The sequence below is a fragment of the Urocitellus parryii genome, chromosome 5 (assembly GCF_045843805.1).
Source record: "Urocitellus parryii isolate mUroPar1 chromosome 5, mUroPar1.hap1, whole genome shotgun sequence".
NCBI classification, from domain to species: domain Eukaryota; kingdom Metazoa; phylum Chordata; class Mammalia; order Rodentia; family Sciuridae; genus Urocitellus; species Urocitellus parryii.
The window spans coordinates 197162944-197184770 of record NC_135535.1 but is presented as its reverse complement, the minus strand read 5'-3'; the positions used below and the strand labels follow the sequence as shown (position 1 = coordinate 197184770).

Here is a 21827-nt window from a genome sequence, read left to right as displayed (position 1 = left end):
GTAAATGAGATAGATACTAGAATATGAATGGAAAAGTTCTATGAAACTAATAGATAGTTTTTTTGAAAAGATAAATGAAACTGATAAACTCTGCAAAACTATGAAAAAAGATTCAAAAAGATAAAATCAGATACAAAAGAGAAGCTAATTATAATTGATATGACAGAAAAACATAGATCATGAGACTATTCAGAACAATTGTATACCAAGAAGTTAGCCTAGAAGGTAAATTCCCAGAAACATAAATGCTACCAATTTTGAATTATGAAGAAATAAAAACTAGGAACAAACCTATAAGAATTAAGGAGATTAAATAAGAAATGAAATACCTCCCATTAAACAAAAGTCTAGGACCAGATGGCTTTACTGATAAATTCTACCAAATATTTAAAGAATTAATAGCAATCCTTCTCTAAAAAAATCAGAGAAGGGGATACTTAAGAAACATTTATAAAACCAGCATGACCATAGTATCAAAGCTAGCCAAATGCACTATAAGAAAATTTCAGGCCAATATCCGGGATTAACATAAATGGGAAAATCTTCAACAAATACCAATAAATCATATTTGAAAATACATTAAAAAGATAACAGGCCAAGATCAAACAGAATTTATCCTTGGGGTGCACTGATGGCTCAACATACAAAAATCAATAAAATATGATACACCACATTAACAGATGAAGAGAAAAAAAAGCATGTGATCATTTCCTAAGATGCAGAAAAAGCATTTAAGCAAAGTTCACCACGCTTTCATATTAAAAAAGATAAAATATTTATACAGTGTACATACAAATGTACACTATTGTAATATGTACTATTGCTGACAAAGCATTAACACTTTATGAAAAAAAATCTATGGTAGGAGAGAAAACATAGAAGATGCTATTAAAGGAGAAGTTAACAAAACATTCTTAGTAAGACAGACTGGGGTTGCAAAAATAAATCAGAAGACACCCAAACCCTAAACAAATGTTTAAATAAGATACATCTTATGGATATATACAAAGCTCTATATCTTGACAACAGGAATACAATTTCTCACCATCTGTAGACATGAGGAAATGTGATATCGTTACTTTTTAGTTTGTCAACAAAACATAAATATTTACTTTTATTTATTCAAATTCCACAAAAATTGACCTAGTATATAAAATGCTTCAAAATCAAAAATAAGGAATAGGCTGATATATAATTAATAATATTTGTATTAAGCTGTAAGATACAGTTCCAACTAGCTAAACTGAAACAACATAAACATGAAATAGGCTGTATAATTTATTCTACCAAGAAGATTTCATGAAAATAAAGTGTGATAAAATTGATAAATCTAAAGTAATAACACACTGGAGTTACAATGTGTAAAAATAGGACTCTAATTGTACCATAATTAATGTGGTATATGGGTATTTGTATTAATTTTCCATGTTACTGTTATATCAATTTATCTTAAGTATATTTGGTGATAAGCCAAAGTTAATTGCACTAAGTGACCAGAAAAAAAAGGTATTCTGAGAATTAAAAAAAAAAAACTAAAAATAAACTAAAAAATAAGCAGTGATAACTTACATTAGTTTTATCTCTAATAATTACAAAACAATATCATTGTAATTTCCTAAAATTGCTTAAAAATTCAAGCAAGATGTCTCTGGTGCAGTGACGCACACCTGTAATCCCAGCAGCCTGAGTGGCTGAGGCTGGAGGACTGTGAGTTTAAAGCCAGCCTCAGCACTTTAGCAAGGCCCTAAGCAACTCACTAAGACCCTGTCTCTACATAAAATATTAAAAAGGGCTATGGATGTAGCTCAGTAGTTAAGAGCCCCTGGGTTCAATCCCTGGTACCAATATGAAAATTTTTTAAAAACCAAGTGTTTTTATATATTTGATTCAAAAAGTAGACTTTCATTTTCTAGATTATTGCTGATTTATGAAGGCATGTGAAATAAATCACATGTCTGACTCATAAGATGCAGCTATTCCCTTACTGGAAATTAACATGGAGTAATTTGCTTTTCCACTGAATTTTTATTTATGGAATCCAGTAACATTATATAGCAACATGAACAAGACTCCAGAATGTAAGCACAATCTTAAGTATCAAGTTTATTTATTAACTGTTGACAGCTGAAATACATGCTATATGCTGTCATTGTATATTAACATCTCATTGATCCACTCTTTTAAAGAAACTGTCATCACAGATCATGGACATTGATAAATTTTTAAAGGTATGCAGAAGCTCACATTTGAATTCAAAATGTAATATATTAATCCTTTGCCAAAAATTAATTTATTTTTTTAATTATGAAATGGAAATTCTTAGCAAACAATTTTTTCAAATGGAAAAATTGAAAATAGTCTTCATGAAACATTTTCTTTTGAAAATATTCTTCATAAGACATTTTCTTTAGAAAACACATTTTACACTTATGCAATCTTACCTAATTCAAACATTGCTAATAAAAAACAGTATTAGAGGGGTTGGGGTTAGGATTGTGACTCAGTGGTAGAGCACTTGCCTTGCACATGTGAAGCACTAGGTTTGACCCTCAGCACCACATAAAATAAACAAACAAAATAAAGTTTAAAAAAATAGTTGGGACATACTTATTTTAAAAAAAGAAGAAGAATGGTATTAGATAATGGTATTTTAGATAAGGAGTCAACTAACATTTTCTCTAAAGCCAGATATAAAATTTTCAACTTTTTAAAAATTGTAGTTGAACACAATACCTTTATTTTATTTATTTATGTTTATGTGGTGCTGAAGATCAAACCCCAGCACCTTGTATGTGTTAGGCAAATGCTCTACTGCTGAGTCACAATGCAGCCCCCAAATTTTCAGCTTTGTGACCAATATGATCTCTTTATACTGCTCAACTCGGCCCTTACAATTTAAACTTGAGTTGTCTTCCTTCTCTGAATCTCTAAAACATTTATACCTAATAAATCCAGTTTTATCTTGAAGCTTCACTAAATTTTATCTCTTTCTACCTATTTAAGTACTGCTTATCTATTAATGATATTTATATATATATATATATCAATAAGCGTAGTTAATATAACTTTTACTACTAGTTTTTGAACTTATAGCATGAAAAAGATTTAAAGTTTAAAAGAAAATAAAAAGGCATATTTAAAAATATATATGATAAATTCCTTCAGCTTATTAAAATTTGAAAGATAGCAAAAAAACAACAATAATTAATAATAATATATTTATTAGTTGCAACTAGTTATTGTAACTAATGAGTTATGGAGTCATATAAAAAAAGATATAAGAGCATTAGCCCCAAATTTAATGATAACCCTTACTGAAAATTTCAAACAATACACATATGATAAACTATGTCTTTACTTCAATACCTTCTTAACCAATAGTGTACAATTTTATTTTGTGTTCAAATGATTCATTGTCTATGTTCAAACTGCTAATACATTCATGATAAAAGTGTACAGACATGAGCATTAAGATTCAGTTGTCTATTTTCTTCTGCATAACTTAACCATTATTAGCAAGGGGATTTCACTAGTCTAGAGTGAAAATCAGAATTGCAAATTAAAGATTGATTCTTAGGATCATAAAAAATCAAATCTAAATTATGACATCAGTTTGCAGATTGACTTAATAGTGAATTACCGAATCTCATTTTCTCAGAAACAGGTAATTTAGATCCAATCTAATTAAATTTAATTTAAACTGTGATGTATAAATGTTGATGAGCAGCACTATTGTTGGGGAATACGAAGTACTTAAGTTCAATGCACTTTCAGATTTTAAAGTTATTATCATAGCAGCTATAGTAATATATATTTTCTTTTTTATTGTTAAGATTCACTTGCATGGCATTATAAGTCATAAAGAGTGTTACCAAAATAAAATCTCACTTTAAAAACTCATGATAATCAATTCAGTAGCATGTTTCCCAGCACTCCAAAAGAAAAAGATATTTTTCCTATCTAATTACCAGATTATTGGCACATTTATTATTATAGCACTACTATTGGTTTCATAGTCACTAAAAATTGTTAAGAATATTTCAATCTCCAGTTCTGGCTATATAAAAATCTTTATAGAGGACAATGAAGAAAATTTGCTTCAAAATAAAATTATTTTCATGAAATTAAAACAGCTTTCAAAAAAAGGTTTAAGTGAAAAATTACATTAAAATGGCAGAGGATCTCCATAATTAATTAAAGTCTCCATGACTAAATAAACTATGTAAAAATAGTCACCTACTTAAAATTGCCTACTCCGGTAGACACATTATGTATTTGACATGAAACACAATCCTTTTCTTGATTTCTAGACCACCATTAGTAAGGATAAAGCTGATAGATTTATAGGAACTGAACAATTATAACATATATAACTCAGGAACCGGAACTAAAAGAAAAAAATCACAATTCAGTCATAAAAAACTTCGTATGAAACTTAGAAAAAGTAAAAACTCAACTAAAATGTTTATTGCTTAGTCTTCATAAACATGAAAAAAAAGAGCCAGTAGATTTTTAAAGAGCAATGCTATTAGAATAAAAAGACAAACTTCACCCTTTCAATTTAGCAGTGATCATCACAAACTTCACCCACAAGCCGTTTTTATACCCTAAAAACTGCCTGTATAAAATGTAGTTGACACTGAAATATTTTTTGAATATTAATTCATAAAAATAAAATAAAAAATTTAAAGGTATTTTTGATGAAAAAGACAGGAGGCAAGTAAGAAGTGAAAACATAGTTGATAGTACAGCTTTGATAAAATCTATTTTATTAAAAAAAACTATTACAACTAAAATTTAAGTCAAGATCTTTACTGTATGAACAGACTATGTTAAACAATTTTCCAGCTATTTTTGATTACCCTAACTCTAAAGCTATTAAAATTTTAATATTTTTGCATGCATACATATTATATGTGTAATTTTTATAATATTTATTTACTTTTTGGACACAATATATTTATTATTTGTTTATTTTTATGTGGTGTTGAGGACCGAACTGCCTCACATGTGCTAGGCGAGCACTCTACTGCTGAGCCACAACCCAACCCCTATATGTGTAATTCTAATATTCATTAATACCTTAATATTTTAATATACAATCCACCAGTTTCCAAAAGAAGCTTAAATGACTGTTTTACATACAAATAGCATTTAAACTCTATATTATCAGCTCTGACTTTTTCAGAAATCTACTGCCTACCTAAAACAAAGTCAGAAAGTGACAGTAACTCCAAAGTCTCTAACAAGAAAACTCACCAACCAAATGCATAACAGGTTTCATAAGCATTCTAATAATTACCATATGTCATCTCTACAGTATCTCTGGCTGTAATAAAACCTGTACTCAAACATTTTTAAGGCAGAGCTCATTATTAAACCTGTCATTCTTTTGGACAGCTCTATACACTAGTAATTCTATCTCAGACTGCAATCCATTTCTCAATAATATCTATTGGCTAACCTTGATCCCACTCTCTACAGATACATATAAAGAATTAAAACTCTATTCTATGTAAAAATTCTAATTTCGTCAATCTTCTTATGATATTATTCCCTGATACAGTTTACCTTTTCTGGATGCATTTCAATTTGTCAATGTCCCTGTTAATACATGGCAACCAGTACTGAGTATCTTCTATATGTTTATAATGTATTGAAATAAAGCATGTTCTCTGAAATGTTATTTGACATCTAAAGGCAAAAATTAAGAAAGATAGATGGACAAAAAATTCTAGAGTGAAACTATGCCTGAGTTGAACTGTAAGTTTGAAAGTTACAGCTTTCAAATTCCAGTGCTCTGAATCACTGCTACTGGAGCCTTCTACTTTTACTTTTTAGAGTACCGGTCTCCCTAGGACCAAGAATTTTCCCAAGAATTTTAAGTTATCCTCATAAATCTACTAAGAAACGTAAGGGAAAATATGAGTAATACAGAAGAAAAGACAAAAATATTTTACAACAAAGAATAGAATGAATTGATATATGAATATAACAAATTAACATACTGGAAGACAAGACTGAAGAGAAATAAAGAGTTGAGGTGGGGGGTAGAGAAGAAACAAAATGTAAAAGAAAAGCTAAAAGATATGGAAAACAGAAATCGAAGTGTGATCAGTCAAATAATAATCTCAGAATGTCAAAGAAAATAGACTGGAAGAAATAGTTGAAGGCAAAATGGCTAAATGTGACTAACCTATACATTTTATTTTAGTGACTTCCTATACATTTTATTTTACATGTGTTACCTTTTTAACCTGCCTAACTATTCCATGACATTGTGATAGGTAGAATTTTAAGATGGCCCTCAAGATATCCATCCCATGGCGTACATTTCCTGTATAGTTCTTCTCCTCTGAGTGTAAGTGGAATCAAGAGTATACAACGGAAAAGCACTCCTAGTGAAAATGATGGAATTGTCAAGCCTCTGATTGTATCAAACTTCACTACAATAGATCTGAGAGATGTAAGGTAAAAAGAGATTGTACCACTGAACCTGAAGAAGTTCAGCGTCATGTTGTGGAGAGGACCCATGGCAACAGCTTTTTGGAGCTAAGAGCAGCTCCTGGTTGACAGCAAGAAAAAGGATCCCAGTTCTACAGAACCAAGGAACTAAACCCTGTCAATAACTAGTGAGCTTGGAACACATCCTCCTGCCTCAAGGAGATTCTAACCTCACTGATGCCATCCTTTAAGCCTTATGAAACAATGAACAGAAGACTCAGGTACCTCTCATGCAGATTCCATACCTACAGAAACTATGAAATAGACAAAAGGTAATGTTTTCAATTGATAAAATTGTGGTAATATGTTACTCAGCAGGAGAATTTAGTAAAGGCAGGCGCTATTATCATCTCTAATTTTACAAAGGAAGAAATCAAAGTACTGAGACTTAAAAAAAAAAAACTTCCAGTCATATTAACTGTAAATGGAGAATTTTAGTTGAAGGTATCATAGGAACTCGTTTGTTTTTTTGTTTGTTTGTTTTTGGGGTTTTGTTTGTTTGTTTGTTTGCCAGTTGAAATGACTCTAGCTTTATTGCTGTTACTTTGTTTTTATGGGATAACATTGATCATATCTACCCTCATTTACCACTGCACTTTTGGTCAGCAAGGAAACCCTCTACCTTAATGTACTTATTGAAATTTTAATGTTAATCATGATAATAAAATAAACAGCTGACATTTATTGAGAATTCAGTGCGTCAGGCCATGTGCTAAGTACCTCATATATATGATCTCATTTAATCTTCAGCATTGGAGGCTGTAGCTGTCAGCATTTTACAAATGAGGAAAACAACATAATGAGGATAGGACTCAAGATCTCACAACTAATAGTGGACTGTCATCATTCTTTCTCTTAAACAAATACATGAAATATGTTCCGTTGCTTCTGAACATGTGAAGCTGTATGTCACATGGATTCTATGCTTAAGGAGCTTATGATACAGCAGGTGAAGTAAAACAATACAGAGGTACCTAGAAGGAAGAGTGAGGTGTGTGGTAAGCAGCCTGAACTTATGGACCCTTCTGGAAACTACCCCATTATTGTACATAGAACTTGAAGCATAATTTTGCCACTTGAAATGACTCTAGCTTTATTGCTGTTATTTCGTTTTTTGGGATAACATTGATCATATGGAGATGTGATGGTCATCATTATACAAAGTACATGTATGAAGACTTGTATTGGGTGCCAGCATACCTTCTATACAAACAAAGATAAAAAAAATGTGGTATATATGTGTATTAAGAATTGTAATGTAAAAAAAGGAAACTGAGAAAACAATTTTGACCTATGGACCAAGAGAAGAATATCACATTATAGATGGGCATTGATGGAAACTGTGCATGCAATTTCCCTTGTACCAAATTAATTAAATGCATACTTTAAAACAGTATGTCTCTTTTCGCACTTTCAATAGCAATTGCATTTTTCCTAGTCAAACCTAGGACAATTTCCAAAAATAAACAAATATTAATTCCAGAAAAGTATTCTTACTCTCTATATATTGATATGCTTTTATTAAGATTACTCAAGATAATGGATATTTGTAATTTTTGGTCACCAGAAAATATCTCCTTCTTCAACAGGAATAACTTTCTTCAATTTTTCTATTTCTTATTAGAGCAGGGAATCCTAATCCCATACTTTCTAGTATAGAAGTCCAAAAGACCTTTGTAAGTAAATTTCTTTTTCTCTCATTTTCCTGGTACAGTGGGTTACAGAGATGACTTACATTTGTCAGGTGAACTCATTCACTAAGATTTTAGATGGTGACTAAGGTATGTTGTGCTGATGAGACCAAGAAACTTCACTTCTTAGAGCAGCTATGCCCAGTCACCAATGTCAAGCAATTCATATATCTGAAAACTGCTGGAACTGACAGCTTTCTGCCTATTGCAAACATGATGATTTATTCTTATCTTTCATTTTGTTTACTGTACCTTATGCTAATAATATATCTCCCTTCCTTTTGTTAGTCATATGTGATTTGTGTATCTTACAAAGATAAAACAATTTACTATACAAATTCATTTTTGTTACAGAAAGAATCTGGGATTAATTTTTCAATTAAGAGACGAGTAATGTATTGCTCTTAAGGGAGAAATTATGGGTAATATGCACTTTCCTATACCTTTTCAACATGTAAAATGGATAGTTTATTAGTGCATATTACACATTCTCAGCACCATATAAAATTAAAATAAATGTCAACTACTAAAAATAAAAAATTTTAAAAATATAAATTTTAAGGGGATCTATCCCTCATATTTCTAAATAGTTAATATTTGTGTACAAAAATATATTTCATTCTTATTGTAGACACATTTTTTAAAACTAGAATTCCATACATATAACATGAATGATTTCACATATATAATAGTGAAAGTAATAAACCTTCTTTCTAGCACAGTACATACTATATGGTACCATTCATGTGAAGTTCAAAATCAGACAAAAGTCATTCATGGTTGTAAGGACAATGGTAGTTACGGGAGGGACAATGACCCACAATGAATGTGTGAGGGAGGCTTCTGGGATACCTGAGTCGTCCATATCTTGATTATGTGGGGTAAGTAAAAAGTTCATCAAGCTCTATGGTAAGAGTTACATGCTTTATTATATTCCCCAGGACATAATATAATATTATTATATTTCTCAGGACTGATATAATCTAAAAGAATGTTTTTATAATAAACATTAAAAATATAAAAGTGAAATGAGATAGTCCTTAAAACATAAACATAATAAATAATGTAAATTTCACATTCTATTACATATTATGACACATTCTATTTTGCTGTTATGAACAAGTCAAGAATATTGGAGGAACTGGGATTGTGGCTCAGTGGCAGAGCGCTTATCTTGCAAGTATGAGGCACTGGGTTCGATCCTCAGCACTATATACAAATAAATAAATAAACAAAGGTATTGTGTTCGTCTACAAATATATATAATTATATATATATATATATATTATTTTATATATATTATATATATATTTTTTAAAGGATATTGGAAAGAACATGTGGAAACTGATTATTCTAAATTAAAAACACCATTCCAGTTTTCTCACAAATAAGATAAAATGGAAAAGAACATGAAAGGCCTATTCTCTTTATGTTTTCACAAAGCTATTTGAATTATTTTTAATACTAGGTTGTTAAACTCTACATGGCAATATGCTGAGGACTACTCTACAGAGCTTTAAGATGAGAACCTGTCAGTATTCATTATTAAATTCTAAAAAAAAAAAGAAAAAGGTGAAAAAAATGAAGTATGGAAAAATTGGTACATTTCTAAGATTAATTGTGTTGACATTTATTGACTTTCAATTACAGATTTAGGCTTTTAATATTCGAAAAATCTAAGAATGGGAATTCTAAAATTATAGCTTATGTGCTAATAGTTTATAGAACTCCTTTATCTAAATGTTTTACTAAAATTTGAAATTCAACGAAACTGAAGACTTGATCCTTTGCACCTCAGATATTCCCAGGAAGATATTTAAAATCAGAATAACTCATTCTACTTAGGAGATAAAAAAGGTCAAGTAACATAAAATTAATTTTTAAAACTGTCTATTATAATATTACTATTTTATGTATAATAATTGCTTGATTGTTAAGACCTTTAAATAAACATTACATGCTTTATTATATTCCTCAGCACTAATGTAATATTATTCTGTTCCTCAAAACACTATAATAATAATAGGAATTAGGCTCTACATATGTTGGCTGTCCCAATTATTTTCCATGTTGTATATTCCCATATTGTATATTGGAAAGGTATATTCAAATTTCATTATAAAAATTCTAGTTTGATCTAAAAAGAGATTATAAGTATACTCTAAAAGAAAACCCAATCTACAAAGTTAATTTCTAACCATTAAATATCTATGTATATTGTAAAGTAAATACATAATTTAAAGTATAATTGCATGATCAAAATTAAACTATGGAAAAATTAAAATTAAAACAATCATACCAATTTTCATTACTACTCAGTAATCTCTATAGATGAGTCTTTCTTTCCTTCAATCATAAACTGAATAACTGAAATCTGATCGATATTTGTGTATGAATCCTAGAAAATAAATTATACATCCTCAATGTTGTTAAGTGTTTGAAAGATTTCATGGAAATATTTCTAATATTCTTATATCAATATCTAAGTCAATCACTAATAATTTAGAAAAAATTCTCAAATTAATTCCCATAACTAAATTTACTGTATAGTAATTTACACTAATTTCTGAACATTTAAGTTTCCTTTATTTAGGTGATACATCAAATTTACAGAAAGAATGTTTTCCATAAATGTGTGATTTTAAAAATCATTTACCCTCCAATAGATGATCACATAGAAATGAACACAAGTGAAACATGAAAGTACTTCTAGTCACAGGAAATAAGCTGTCTATTATTAACATAAAAGATCTGTAAATCTTTAAAAGATTTTACAACCTAACAATCTATAATCAATCAATCTTAAAGAAATAAATGAATGGGCAAACTCCAATATCAACATTTCTTTCATGAAAGCACAGAGTAGGAGCACAATCCTTGACTATTTTAGACAGAAACAACATCCAAATGTTACCTAGAAATAAATTGGAACCTGTCAATAGCCTAGCTCTAACCATAATAAAAGTGAAACATATGAAACACAGTACAGATGAAGAAATCAATTATGAGTGGTTGTGGGTCTTAAAGAAGTAACTACCAATACTGATCACCTTAAATCTTTAATGAAAGATTAAATTATGTTTAGTAGGCTATAGCAAAAATAAATTACTAAAAATAGCTAATAATTTCAAGTGGAATTGTAAAAACCATCTTTTATATCTTTTAGTATTGTTCAAGTCAGTAATATATCTTCATTTTGAACAAAAACAGTACTCTTTTGTAATGAAAATATTCAGTAATCATTCGAAACAAATACTCTTTAAAACTTACCTGTATTTTAATGGGCCAGGAAAAGTTGCTGACATACACATAGAATGTAATGTTAGGATTGCTTCTGAAGTTAAATTTTTCATAGGAAAAACTATCTCTGTATTCCTTTATATTAGTCTTAGAAACTATAGGAGTCTCTTCCCCAGATATTGTTCCAGCTAAAACATAAATAACAAATTTATATAAGTCATATTAGGAAAAAGGAATCTTTATTAATTTATATACATATGATATATTTAATTTTATAATTGTTCTTATAAAAAGACTATCAATATACATTCATATTTTTAATTTTGAATGACAAAGTAGAAAAGTTTAACATAAATTTAATGGGAATAGATTTAGTATCAATATTACTTTTGCTCTATAGGTGTAATATGAATTGTGATGCATTCCACTGTCATACATAACAAATTAGAATTTTTAAAAAATGGTCTCCACCTTAAAAAAAATTACTTTAAAAAATGGCACATACTGAGGCAAGAGGATCAAGAGTTTAAAGCCAGCCTCAGCAATTTAGCAAGGATTGCTAAGCAACTCACTAAGATCCTGTCTCTAAATAAAATACAAAAAAGGACTGGGGATGTGGTTCAGTGGTTAAGTGCCCCTGAGTTCATAACATAAAAGAGGAAATAATGATCTGTAAATCTTTAAAAGATTTTACAATCTAACAATCTATAATCAATCAATTTTAAAGAAATAAAAAAAATACTACCACTAATTAAATGCTATGTAGTAGACTGACTTCAAAATTTTATCTTCTTTTCTAATAATAAATTGCATCCCATAAGTATAATCTTTATTTTTCAATTTGAAACCCGAACCTCAGAAAGATTAAAGCAGTAGCCCAAAATTTATTAGCTACTACCAGCAAATTCTTCTTTGGAATTCAGGCATATATGGCTCCAGAAACTGAGCTTCTTCTACTAACTACTACTTCACAGAGATTTCCAAACAAATTGGACCATATTTTCACATGTCTCAATCCAATTAAAAAATGAAAAAAAAATCAATTTATTTGACTTACCACAAATTGAACATCACTAATTTAAATATATTGGGAGAAGGCCATAATTTAAAACATGAGCTAAATGCTCAATTAGTTAAACACATATTGGTCACTCAATAAGTATTCAATGAAGTTAACCGAATGTAACAAAGTGTTTCAACAAATCTTAGCAAGAGTTCCACCTTAATAAATATTAGAAGTAATTAGAATTAGTATTCTAAGTAAATGAATTAATTTTCAATTTAGTATTGCAAATCACATTAAAATGTATATTCTTGGATTTTTAAAATATATATTCTTGGATTCATCTCCTACATAAGTAGTGAAAAATGAGCATAAAATTTCACAATTTAACATAGAAGTTTAAACTTTTTCATGGTTAACACTTTTCAAAAGTCAGAATTTTCAACTGAAAGCCTTACTATGGAAGACATTTTGTGCAGTCTTTTCTTGATTTCCTCTTAGCACTAAAGCTGACAAGAAGTATATTTCTAAGCTTGAAAACAGTAGATTAGTTACTATTTTTATCAGCATACATAGAAGAATTTCATTGTTTTATGTAAATATTAAGGTTAATAACTAAACACAGTTTCAATTGTGAACTGAATAACTGAAATCTCAATCTCTTCAGTCATTAATCTATATTAATTAAAATCACAGCATTTTATAACATTGCCATTTAAAAATAATTAAGAACTATATATTTTTAGCCATCTAATTTTAATTGAATAAGGGTAAAAGGTAACAAAGTAAGTTCGATTCATGTTGCTATTTATTATCTTTATCAATACTCACACAATGAGTATAGTATATAATTTTTATTTGATTTGGCTAAGTGAACAGAACTTCAATATAGAAGCTTATCTGAAAGAGAAATAACACAAAAATTTTTTTACCTGTTGAGCCAACGGACCATGTAATATTGAGATTAAAGTTGTTTGATGCATTAATTGAAATATCCAAATTTTTGTTTGACTACAAGAAAGAAAATATAAAAGTTAAAACATTTAAAGCATAGCAAAATACATATTATTTAGTCTACTAATTTATATTTGTCTATGCTATATTTTTCAAACCATACATTATGTAAATATTCAACTGAATAGGTATAGATGTCATTCATGATTTTTAAATGAAAAAAAGTCTGTAAAAAAATTCAGAGTAAGATTTAAAACTCTTCATTTATCTTCTCTACTATGACTTGGACTTTTGAATAAAATGGAGATATAATGACCTCTTTCAAGAAGGGACCATGAAAAAAAAAGCAAGGCTCCAGCCATCATGAAGATAGGTAGGTGTCATCGATAATATTAGATATGGGGAAACAGAATGCCTTCATTTTCTTTCTCTTTTTCTTCATCTTCAGCCAGAGAACCAGGGGATTAAGAAGGAGAACTTGCTCATCAATCTCTATCTAAAAGGGGTGGAATTTTTTAAACTCTCAATGATATGACTCAAAAATAATCGCTATTTTTATAAAAGCAACACATGTTCGGAAACAATGTGTCCCTAGGAAGCGTAAATCCTATTTTCTCTTGAAGCCCTCTTCGTAATTGTTTGCATATTATCATGTGCAAAATTAAATATGAAAATAACTTGTCGTAAAGGTTATACAAGATTTCCAATTGATTAAAAAAAACTACAAACCTCTTGTATTTTCAGTTCATCCTCTATAAACTCCAAGTTTAGGTATTATTGAAATAGGTATTATGGACCATGTAATATTGAGATTAAAGTTGTTTGATGCATTAATATATGCCATAACTGAAACCCTATGAAAACCACTTAGGGTGCTTTTTCTCAATGCTGTTCCAAAAGATATAATTCTATGGTTATCCCAGAAAATTATTAAATCCATCATTAAGAATGTGGGTGAGTTCAATAATGTGATTCAAAAACCTACTTAAGAAACTGCTCATATGAAAGACTGACTAGAAGTGGTCAACAATGGGTTGAACTTAAGTCTGTTGTTAAAATGCAAGAAAATGAATAAAATAACCAAAGACATCTGCTGTTTGTTACTATTTTTTATAGAATAAGTAGGAAACCTTGATCTATAACCCAATATTAATATTAGAGATTATTCCCAGGTGAATATATCCTTAATTAAAGATGACTAACACAAAATGATGTCACAAGCATTCTTGTGACACTTCTCATGATAGTTTAGCATCAGAACATGTGTCTGGGATCTTGGATTCAATTAGCAAGATAGCAAACAGTAAAAGTGAAAGCTTGGGGCTGGGGTTGTGGCTCAGCACTACAATGCTCACCTAGCACATGTAAGGTCCTGGGTTCTATTCTCATTACCACATAAAAATAAATAAATAAAGGTATTGTGTCCAACTACAACTAAATATTATATATATATACAAATATATATGTATATATATACACACACACACAAACACACATATATACACACACATATATATGCATATATATTTAATATATAAGCATATATATTAAAAAATATATATGCATATATATTTTTTAAGTGAAAGCTGGGACATCTTAAAGCACTAGGGATGATAAAGGAACACACTGAAACTGTAGCAATCTGATCATGCATGTATGACATCATGGGTGATATTGGGAGGAATATTACTATTGAGTCAAATATCTCACTGGATTTAAATTTCTTATATACTCAAAACACCCCACATATTTGCAATTACTATTAACAATCAAGAAATGGTAAAGAATGAAACTCTGATTCTGTTATAGCATGCTTGAATCCTAAAAACATTACATTAAGTACAATAAGCCAGATACAAAGGGTCAAATACAGCATGATTATCTCATTATGAGATACCTAGGACAAGAAAAGTTAGAGACAGAAAGTACAATAAAGGTACTAGGAGCTGGGGGAGGGAGAATGCAGAATTATTTCACAATAGACACAGACTTTGTATTAGAGACAAATGAGAAGATTCTAGAAATGGATAGTGGCAATGACTGTATATTATAACTATATTTCTTTTTTTTTAGTCATTGATGGACCTTTATTTATTTTATTCTATATGCAGTCCTGAGAATCAAACCCAGTGCCTCACATATGCTAGCCAAGTGCTCTACCAGTGAGCCACAACCCCAGCCCCATTATGATTATATATTTTTTTAATATTTTCTTTTTTAGTTGTAGTTGGAGACAATACCTTTATTTTATTTATTTTTATGTGGTGCTGAGGATCCGACCCAGGGCCTCAAATGTGCTAGACGAGCCCTCTACCGCTGAGCCACATCCCTGGACCTATAATTATATTTAATGCTACAAAACTGCACACCTACAAATTGAGTGGTTAAAATGGTAAATTAATTTATATATTTACCACAATAAAAAGCAGCCAATGGATTAACATGGACTTCTAAATACCTACACATTGATAATATACTTGCTGACATTATTAACGTATTTTTATAGAAACACATAGGGCAGACAGGATTGTATTTGAAATAAAATATCTTTAAAATATCTATAAAAACCATTTAAACGTCAAAACCTTAAATGTATTTCTAAGAATTCCTTAAACCTAGGGAATAGCTAGGTGTGGTGGCTCACACTTGCAATCACAGCAACTCAGGAGTGTGAGACCAGAAGATCACCAACTTCAAGGGCAGCCTCAGGAACTTGGTAAGACCCTAAGCAACTTAGTGAGACCCTGTCTCAAAATAAAAATTATATATATATAAAATAATATAAAGTCCCTCTAGGTTTAATCACTAGTACCAAAAAACAACAACAAAACCCTAGGGAATAAGGAGTAGCAGAATAAACCTTTTATTGTGGGAAGGCAAGATCCTATTTAACTAGAAAAGGAAACTTTAAGAAATTATATAATTTATCAGTAATTCTAATGACATTTTTTACTGTTTTCATTTCAAATTTATTCTTTGCTGGGTCTATTACATGAATAAGATATTTTTAAACTACATATGTATTTGCTTACATGTATGATTCAAAGACATAACCTCTAAAATATCATGATAAAAAACTATAAAACTTTTGATATTGGTGTTTGCCCAGTGCCTAGAGAAAAATACAAAATACATATTTGCCTTATTGAAGGCACTAATCTGAAGGAGGACTTAAGTACTTACTAAAGAGAAAAGTTATACAGCACAGGTTCATCTTTATGCATGTTTGGTCATTTGTTAGAGTACATTTTTTACTATTATAAACATCTGACACAATCACTTTATTAAGCTTATTTTGGTTCATATTTTTTAGGTTCCAGTTGGTCCAACCACTTTGGGACAGTGGTGAGGCAGACAGGTTTTAAAGAAAAGGAGCTCAAAATTTTCAGAATATATTTAGATGTTTCGCCTCTTGAATACTAATACATAATGTGGATTAATATATAAATTAAAATGTATATGTATAATGTACTCATTTTTAAATTAGTTATTTTTGTTTCCAAAAATTAAAATTCCACAGAAATAAGCTATATGGTTGATATTTCTATTCCTCAGGCTTTTTAACTTATAAAATCTCAAATGGATATTAATATATGTGTTATTTCATGACAAACTTAAATCCTTTCCTTAAACTGATATGTTTATATTAAAATTTATAATTAAATTTTCATACATTTAAACTTCCTAAGGTTGTAAAATTATATCACTGACGAAGTAAGCACTGTACAGCTCAGCCAAACCAGTGGATTTAGAAAAATGACAATATGGAATGGTGTAAGGGAAAAAATACACGTTTTAAAATCATGCTTTGATTTGTAGCTTTCAAATTTGTAGTCTCTTTCAAAAGAGACTACTCTGATTTTGACTGCATATTTATGATCATAAATTGTTATAAAAGTAAACATACAAATAATACATAACTTAAAAATAGGAACATTTGCAATAATATGAAATACGAATTTTCTGAATTAAAAAGACACTTAAATTGTATGAAAAGAAAATATTCATAGGATTAGTTTTTTCTATAATATCCCTAAAATTTGACACTTTGAGAATGAGGAAAGTCACAATTAAAAACAGAAAAGTTGTATCACTTGATCCCAGTATAATTATATTATAAAGACACCATTTCCTCACCTGTTCTGGGTTTGCTATGAAGTTTATGGCAGTATGGTGGCGATCATCTTCCTGTAACAAGCTGAAGGTGAACTGATAGTCAATCAAAAGGCTGTCTGCAGGGGAAAAAAAGAGTACTCATGTGCACTTTTAAAAAACTGTAAAACTAAAGTTAATGGAAAATATATTATACACTATATTTAAAAATTATCCTCATTAAATACTAGTAGCCTATTGAAGACTAGCAAAATAATTATTACCTTTAACAGTCTTAAAATGATTATTGATGAACACATAAGATTAAAGAAATTCACAAAAAAGACATTTTTAAATCTTTATCTCTAGCAATAAACATCAAAACATACAGTTCATCCTAATTCCTCAAAAATCTATTTGTACAATTAATGTTTATAATTAAAACAACAGAATAACCATAATAATTATATTTTTAATTCTTTTTTGTGATTACAAAAGTACTTTGCAAATACCAGACATTCTAGAAACTGTATAAAATTAAGAAAATAAAATAAAAGCCATCCATAATCTTATACTAAAGAGAAAAGAAATTAACCTTTTGGTGCATTTTATTTCAGCTAAAATTCTATAGACATAAAGATAGAACTTTTGTTATCCTACTTTCCTAAAATTTTAATTCATTGAAAACATGAACTCTAATAATTATATTTCATTATATACACTAATTCATTTACTTGTTCATCTTGTGATAATTATTAGCTTTAACAATTTTAAAATGATTATGTGATGAGCACTAAGATTAAAGCAATTCACAGGAAAGACATTTTTAAATTTTGTCCATACATCATGCTAAAACCAAGATAAAGAATTGAAATGTTATAGGATCTGCAAATCTCATGTGCCACACAAAGTGGAGTCCTACTCATAATGTCAAACTGCCAGCATTGTAATAAGTGCTTTAAATTATTTTAAGTAATGTTTCCTCAAACTCCAGTCATTGTCTAATCAAATTTTTGACCACATATTCAAGTGTAATTTTGAGGCCTGGACAAAAGGACAGTCAGTGTAGGTAATGAATGACTGAGTCAGGAAGATGCAGGCTGACTTGAAGGAAATAAAATGCTAGTACCTCCAGAGTTCATCCCCTTCCTCCAACCTATTGCTAAGGTTACCTGTTCATCATAACCAGGAGTTATTAATATGTATCCCTGGGTGGCTTCATTCCTACCCTTGGATCACTTCACCTTTAGGTCGTGTAGGCAGGATGGGAGGAGGGGGCATGAGAAAGTAAAATCTAAAATCTATAAAAGGGGCAGGACAACACTCTCATTCCCTTGGGCACCAGCTTTGGAACCCCTCCTCTGTAGAGAACTCTGCTTTTCTCTGTCTCTCTCTATCTCTCTGGAGGACTGCCTCCCACCCCCTATCAGCCCTCTGTTCTATCCCTTAAATAAAACCTTTTGCTCTTGCTCCAGTGTTTCTAGGGTGTTGACTCTTCAGCACCAGGGGATTTGGGACCCGGATCTTGATTTATTTTCAACACTGGTATCATCTCTGGTTTCAAATGGGCGCTCATCCAGGATCATGACCAAGGTAAGCTCCTTTGCATTCACTCCACATTTTTCTGAATTGTGTCTTTCTGTGTCTTTCTTTCTTTCTGGAGGACAATAATGTGCACTGCTTGGCTAATTAAATGCAGTTAGTACAAGCCTCAATTCTTCAAGACTCAGGTTACAGTTTCATGGCATAGGTGGCTTCTAAATCACCTATCCTGTAATTCAGGCATGTTGGATTTTGCCAAATGTTTCTCACTATCTTATCCAGGCTCAGAGTGCATTTGGCCTGAGTACACAGTGTCTCTAATCCTAATGTGCCTTTGGATGCATGGAGATGGACAAAGGGTTGGGACAACTGTAAGGATCTGGCCAAGACCACTCCCTGGTGAACCTCAAAGATTTCTCCCCCAATTCCCTCTCCCTGCCGCCCTTACGGGATATCTGTGGTGACTAGTTGATAAAGCAGCACTGATTAAAAGCCCCAAAACACATGTACCTCCAAATGAGCCATACTGCATTGCCCCACAATCACTCCTCCCCAAGCACCCCTCTCCTCTCACTGATCAGACTCTAGCTGCTCAGACTCTAGGGTTGTGATAGGGACATGAACTGGTTCATAAGAAATGTCTGCATTCATTTTGTTCGAATATTAAGCCTTTACAAGCCTGTAGGGATTCCCATTGTTGTTTCTGTGCTCCTGTGTGCTCTAGGAGCATCTTTGGCTGCAAAAAGGAGACACATTCAATTCACCCCTTAAGTAAACTCCTCTAGGAAAAGAGTATTAAGCATCTAAATGACCACTAGATGTTCTCCATACCCTCTGGTGATTCTTTTATCCCACAGGGCAGAGAAATGCACCCCATTATAGGCTTTTCTTCCATGGGTTATTACATTGGAAGTTTATAGTGGCAGGAGAGTTCAGTCATGCCTCTGAGTCTGAATTTCCCAGGGTCTTTGGCATGGGGCAAACGAAGCCCTTGATATTCTGCCAAGGAGCCAGCAATAGAGTTAGCAGAACCAGGTGGTGAAAGACAGGTTTGCTGCACTGTCAGAAGCTCATAGGGAGATGTCCCTAGTGAAATGGGCAGTTTTCTCTGGCATGGTCACCTGAGTTCTGTTTTCTCATACTCAGATGGGAGCTTCATTCTTAGCCGTTATGCCAGGTTCACCACTAGCCTGTATAATGAAAAAATTGGGATTTTTACTTTGTTCAGAGGGGAACCTTGTCCTCAAAAAGGAGACGTGGAAACTGCTAGCCACTACAGGCTCTCGGAGCTAGATGCACAAAAAGTGTCTCATTTTCTTCTGCTGCCAGGCCAGTGAAATGACATAATCACAGTTGGAAAAAGGATATCTCATAATTTTGTGCATCCAACCTAGCCTGATTACAAACTGGAGAGATGAAAACAAGTCTCTGGAGGATAAAATATAGGACCAAACCTTAAGAGACTGATTTTACAAAAGAAAAAAAAATGGTTAAAATGCCCTATGCATAAAGTTTTGCCTCTCAAGCTTGAAAGAGCAGCTTCCCTTACTTCTTAGCTTCTGCCAGATCTCTATCATCAACAAGGATTACATTTGAAATGTAAATTACAGAGCATACAGAGCTTTCAAGACTTTCAGGGCTTGCAGAGAACTGGCTTGAGACCAAAGCAAGGTCTTGCACTCTACCACCCTGCTTTCTTAATAAGTTCCTCCCTATAAACACTGCAGCACAGGGAGGAGAAATGGAATGACCTCATGTATACAAGTCTTTTGATAATCCTTACCTGAGGACTTCAGGACCCTCACATTCTCTGAATATCTGAACTGACTCTAATCTGAGCCAAAAAAGTGAACTCTGATCTGATAAAAATGTACTATATGCTCCTTTATTAATTACAGTCATGTCATTTTCTTAGAACATCTGTTTTTTTTAAATTCTATATTTTTGAGATCATGGTTTTATGGTGAATTCATACTTGATCCTGCACACCCAAGTTAATATATTTTTATTAGTCTTATTTTATCTAACTAGAGGTTTTTATACTCTGTTTTTGTTCAGAGGCCAATTTTAAGGGTTAGCTCTCAAACACATTAGAAAATACTACAGGGACACAGCCACATCAATGTTTATAGCAGCAGCACATTTCACAATAGCTAAACTGTGGAGCCAACCTAGATGCCCTTCAATGGATGAATGGATAAAAAAATTTGGCATATATATACACAATGGAATTTTACTCAGCAATAAAAGAAAATAAAATCATGGCATTCACAGGTAAATGGATGGCACTGGAGATAATAATGCTAAGTTAGCCAATCCCCAAAAAAACAAATGCCGAATGTTTTCTCTGATATAAGGAGGCTGACTCATAGTGAGGTAGGGAGGGGGAACATGGGACGAATAAATGAATTCTAGATAGGGAAGAGGGGAGAAAGGGAGAGGGAGGAGACAGGGGATTAGCAATAATAGTGGAATGTGATGGACATCATTATCTATAGTATATGTATGAAGACACAAATTGGTGTCAACCTACTTTATATACAAACAGAGATATGAAAAATTGTGGTATATATGTATAATAAGAATTGTAATGCAAAAAAACAAGTACATGTATAAAGACATGAATTGGCATGGACATACTTTATACAAAGATATGAAAAGATGTGCTCTATAGTGTAATAAGTTTTGTAATACATTCCACTGTCGTGTATTTTTAAAAAATAAAATCAACTTAAAAAAAGAAAAAAGAAAATCTCCTTCACAAAATCCTAAGAAGGACATACACATAGTAATGTTGGGAA

General features: G+C 31.1%; 1 protein-coding gene across 1 annotated transcript in view; it reads right to left on the bottom strand.

Annotated features, from left to right (window-relative positions):
- The window catches only part of Atrnl1 (attractin like 1), a 694860-nt gene that overhangs the window by 418710 nt on the left and 254323 nt on the right, over window positions 1–21827 (bottom strand). Inside the window, exons 22-24 of the mRNA XM_026389193.2 lie at window positions 17530–17624; window positions 13371–13449; window positions 11466–11623 (exon numbers count right to left, since the gene is read on the bottom strand). Coding sequence (XP_026244978.2) covers window positions 11466–11623; window positions 13371–13449; window positions 17530–17624 — 332 coding nt within the window. The remainder of the gene's footprint in view (window positions 1–11465; window positions 11624–13370; window positions 13450–17529; window positions 17625–21827) is intronic.